At 40.4% G+C, this 5148-nt stretch overlaps 1 protein-coding gene across 7 annotated transcripts in view; it reads right to left on the bottom strand.

The window, feature by feature from the left end:
• Positions 1–5148, bottom strand: part of LOC104793850 — a 15401-nt gene that overhangs the window by 5806 nt on the left and 4447 nt on the right. For 5 of the 7 annotated variants that reach the window (XR_002038553.1, XR_002038552.1, XR_002038554.1 and 2 more), the window contains exons 6-10: positions 2598–5148; positions 2346–2509; positions 2104–2259; positions 1372–1612; positions 854–1030 (exon numbers count right to left, since the gene is read on the bottom strand). Coding sequence is in view for 2 of the 7 variants with exons in the window: in XM_019246609.1 (XP_019102154.1) it covers positions 854–1030; positions 1372–1612; positions 2104–2259; positions 2346–2509; positions 2598–5148 (3289 nt within the window). In the remaining 5 variants the exon portion in view is untranslated. Of the gene's footprint in view, positions 1–537; positions 660–745; positions 829–853; positions 1031–1371; positions 1613–2103; positions 2260–2345; positions 2524–2597 lie in introns of those variants that run through there. The other 2 variants (XM_019246610.1, XR_002038555.1) reach the window with 2 other exon arrangements.

Genomic DNA, 5148 nt, shown 5'->3' with positions numbered 1-5148 from the left:
AAGCCCACAGCCCTAATAAAAACAACAAAATAACGATACACACGAGAATCATTAGGACCAGCTGATATGAAGAAGAATCAAAGGACCCAACTTATGGTAAAATCACAAGAGTATGGAATCTTTCACATGATTGTTATCAGAAGAGAATGTAAATTTTTTAAAACGAGGAATTTACTAGCAAACATGTATTGAAAACATAGCATATTAAGAACGGGGGGTATCACTCACAAACCTGTAGAGAAGAATAAAACGTTAGTTCTCCTGTTTGTCTTTAATTTTATGGGAATGGTTAACACACATCGATAGTTTAGCATTCATTATTTAAGACCCACGTAAACCACAAAAACAAAATTTAGTAAAAACATTCTGCCAACGGAAAATAACAGAATACAAATATGAGCATCCACATTTTATATTGATAAGAGACTACTTCCAAACCAACCACAGAAGTTCCACGATACTGGAAAGAATCAACAAAGATGCTTAGAGAGAAAGCAGCTTACCTCTTGAGCAAGGGCCACTCATCCATACGCAAAAATTGGATTAGCTTATCAGTTAAACTCATAGCACCACGAAGGCCACCCCAGAGCAGAGCAAGTTTGCCAACTAACTTCAATATGCCACCCCTTTGACCCAAATCTGCTAACATTGCCACAATCCTGTTCACATGAAAACCAAGGGCTTTTAGATCAAGAAGAATCTTAAGGCACTGAAATAGAGGAATTGACTTATCTACTTTTAATACCTATCCTGATCCACTTCACCAGTTTCCTTTGTTGGAACAGCAGGACCAGCTATGGACATGGCTTTCTCAGCAAAACTTGCCACCATATTGCTCTGATCGAGCTTTCCNTCCCCTTACTATTAGCATAAGCAATTGCCCGCATCCCTTGAGACACTTCATGGCATCAAAAGGATGTGGAAAATATGGCGGTCGAGAAAAGATTGCAGCTCCTAATATTGCATTTACGAACTGTATTAATAGAACGACTGTCATGCCCCCTGCAAAGGCCTTCAAAAACACTTGAATCTGCAAGAAATCTTTATAGTATCATTTCTACTGTTTTAAAAGCATGAATGTATGGAACTGAAGAAAAGGAGAACATATGAAGTTAAGGGAAAGGAAAATCACAACTACGCCATATATTTTTGCTGTTTGAAATTCAAACAGGTCTACCAAGATCTTTGTTGAAGCATATTGGCATTTGTATTATTTCCTTGTTTTCGTATTTATGAGGGAAACTGATGCTAATGCGCTATTAAAGAAATCCAGAAGGCAGGATCACGGAGTATTAATGGTCAAGAAGTTTTCTCCAGCAGTGCAACGAAAACCAAACTATTTTAATCTCAGTGTTACGTTTAAGGTTTTACCTTTACTTTGACTGATGCCTTAAAATCAAGCCCATATTGCATGAATGGGTTTTCATACTTCCGTACTCTCTTTCCCCACAGCATGACAAGAATAAAAATAGCAACATAGAGGCCAACTACACTAGCTAATTCCGCCACTCTAGAGGGATTACTTGTAGACCAGCTCTGGAGAAGTGTTGGAAGCAATGGAATCACAACCGGTGACCATAAAACGAGCAACATCCCAATAAAGCCCACAGCCCTAATAAAAACAACAAAATAACGATACACACGAGAATCATTAGGACCAGCTGATATGAAGAAGAATCAAAGGACCCAACTTATGGTAAAATCACAAGAGTATGGAATCTTTCACATGATTGTTATCAGAAGAGAATGTAAATTTTTTAAAACGAGGAATTTACTAGCAAACATGTATTGAAAACATAGCATATTAAGAACGGGGGGTATCACTCACAAACCTGTAGAGAAGAATAAAACGTTAGTTCTCCTGTTTGTCTTTAATTTTATGGGAATGGTTAACACACATCGATAGTTTAGCATTCATTATTTAAGACCCACGTAAACCACAAAAACAAAATTTAGTAAAAACATTCTGCCAACGGAAAATAACAGAATACAAATATGAGCATCCACATTTTATATTGATAAGAGACTACTTCCAAACCAACCACAGAAGTTCCACGATACTGGAAAGAATCAACAAAGATGCTTAGAGAGAAAGCAGCTTACCTCTTGAGCAAGGGCCACTCATCCATACGCAAAAATTGGATTAGCTTATCAGTTAAACTCATAGCACCACGAAGGCCACCCCAGAGCAGAGCAAGTTTGCCAACTAACTTCAATATGCCACCCCTTTGACCCAAATCTGCTAACATTGCCACAATCCTGTTCACATGAAAACCAAGGGCTTTTAGATCAAGAAGAATCTTAAGGCACTGAAATAGAGGAATTGACTTATCTACTTTTAATACCTATCCTGATCCACTTCACCAGTTTCCTTTGTTGGAACAGCAGGACCAGCTATGGACATGGCTTTCTCAGCAAAACTTGCCACCATATTGCTCTGATCGAGCTTTCCCGATTCTGTATGTTGACTATCCGATGGTTTTGACATGAATCCACCTCTTTGTGGATCCTGTGCAGGAGACACTAATTACAAGGACGAACATATATTTATGATCATTTGCGTAAATATTTATCTAAATGCTAATGTTAAACAATACCTCGTCTTGAGCCAGCATCGCAGATGCTCCCAAAGCAGCTGTTACAGCACCAACCATGACACCCTCATTGTTAATACTTTGCAGGCCAGATTCCACCATTTCTCCAATGGTCGAGTTGTTTTGTTTGCTCTCCTTGCTCACTTTGCTTGGCACAACACTCGTTGTTGCACCATTGTCACTAACCATGACACCCTCATTGTTAATATTTTGCAGGCCAGATTCCACCATTTCTCCAATGGTCGAGTTGTTTTGTTGGGTCTCCTTGCTCACTTTGTCTGGCAGAACCCTCTTCGCTGCACCATTGTTCTCGTACTTTTGTGTTCTACCCGGGACAATATCTCTCTTAGCACTGTTGGTTGTTGTAGACACATCGAAATACTTTCTCAAAGCAGCTAAAACAGAGCCAACAACAACACCAATAGGCAGTACTTGTCTGAGAAAATGCGCCTCCTGGACAGCAGATGCAATTGCCCTAATGATAGCGTCCCCATGAAGTTTACCTACTTTTCCAGAAGGGCCATTGGAAGTTTTGCTATTCCTTATGAAAGTCCAAGTAGGCTCTGCATATACAACAGAATAAGAAAATGTCTTTGCCACCATTCTTATATCCTTACTGAGTTGAGACTTAATTTGTCTCATGCCAGCTGAACCCATCCTGCGTTGAACTTCTACGTTCAAAGAGTCCGATACAATAACTTTAATGAGGTGCTCTAATTCCTTACATCCTTCGTCTAATTTGTGAGGACCATCATTTTGATTGTCCGTTGCATCATGCATTTCAGAGAGCTCGGACTCTTGTCCATGGTCCAATATCACATATGCAGGCTCAATGATGTTGTCTTCATTACCTACACTAAGGGAATGAACCTGAACATTTCCGTGCGTATCTCTGCTGGCTGCTGCATTTTCGGCAAGGTTACCCAAGTATTCTGGTTGTTGATCTAGGAGCTTCCATTTACCTGCCTCTGGATAATAGTCATTATCCAAGTGTTCTGGTTGTTGATCAAGGAGTTTCCATTCACCTTCCTCTGGATAATAGTCAAGCATGAGAGCAGTGGTTGTATCTAAGTCTAACTGCTTTGCAATCTTTTCTTTTGAAAGTTTCTCCCCACGATATCCACGGTATCCATCATGAGAAGAATTTTCGACAGAATCTGTATTTCTTTCAGGCAGAACCTTTGATGAATGCTTACCATTCACAAATTCATCTCTGCCCAAATCTTTTTCAATCATTTCCCCTGTTACCTTATCATTTCCAGAACTTTTTTCAGTTTCACTCACACTGCATGCAGGATCATGTGAGTTTTCAGAGGGCATAAGGCTCTCGGTTTCTCTCTTGTCGGGAATTTCCTCTTCAGATGGAGACATTGCCTCATTAGTGACATTCTTCTCATCCTTGAGAGTCTTCGTATCCTTGAGATTCTTCTCATCACTTACCTCATTTCCTTCTTTATTTTCTTCATCCAGCTGAGAAATCATGTTTTCGAGCACACCGAAAACACTATTGACAGCTACCTGAGTTTCATCATCCATCCCCGTCAATGCTTCAAATGCGTGGGAAACATCAAATTTGGACTGATTTGGTTCCTGAATTGCTGGGTTAGTTTGGTCTGATACAGGCTGCATAATTTTGGTTTCTTTGCTCTGATCATCACTTATGTCTTTCTCTACAGGCTGCGAAGCAGAAGATTTTCCAGCATCTCCTTCATTGTCGGTAGATGTCACCTTGTCTTGATCTGTGGCAGACTGTTTTTCCTTATCATTATTTTTATTAGTTTCCTCCTTTCTTTGTTGTTGAGATAGTACAGCAGCTTGGTCCACTTTGTCCCCATCACTAGTTATATCATCTACAACAACTGGCGGTGGGTTGATACTATCATTCTTTGTATCTGAAGCCTTCTCGAAAGCATCAGCTACACTGGATTTTTCCTCAGCAATTGGTGCTTCTTTCTCATCGTGTTTCTTAGTTTCTACCTGTCTTTGAAGCGTATCTACTCCAGAACCTTGCTCCACTTTGTCATCATTACTAGTGACATCCTCCGTGCCAATTGGCCCCTGGTTGGCACTATCACTCTTTGCTTCGGAAGCATTCTCAGAACCATCAGCTGCACTGTTCTTTTCATTGGTATATGACTCGTGATTTCCAAGACTATCATCTTGATCACTGTCAACAGGTTGGGACTTTCCAGAATCACCGTCTTTCTGGGAAACCTCGGTAGGGGAATGCTCTAGTTCTATTCCACCTGGAGAATTGTCCGAGCCAGTAATGGTGTCATCTGAGCCACTCACCAAACCATCGCTCTTATCTATCGGATTGGGAGAATGAGAATCCTTTTGATCTATGGCACTTGATGGTTCTTCCTTTGCTTCCTCTGCTTTTTTCAATCCTGGTGATATCCTAGGAAGCTTCAGCTTTTCAAGATTTAATTTAGTGCCACCTGACTCCAAGATCCCAGTTACAGCTGTTGTAATCTTCCCACGAACGTCTTCTGGCACGGCATCTTGCAATGCTGTTAGAACTGTCTCTCCTCGACCAACAGCATCCATAACC

The sequence above is a fragment of the Camelina sativa genome, chromosome 6 (assembly GCF_000633955.1).
Source record: "Camelina sativa cultivar DH55 chromosome 6, Cs, whole genome shotgun sequence".
Classification (NCBI taxonomy): Eukaryota; Viridiplantae; Streptophyta; class Magnoliopsida; order Brassicales; family Brassicaceae; genus Camelina; species Camelina sativa.
Note: the sequence above shows the minus strand (reverse complement) of the source record. Positions and strands in the feature narration are given on the sequence as shown.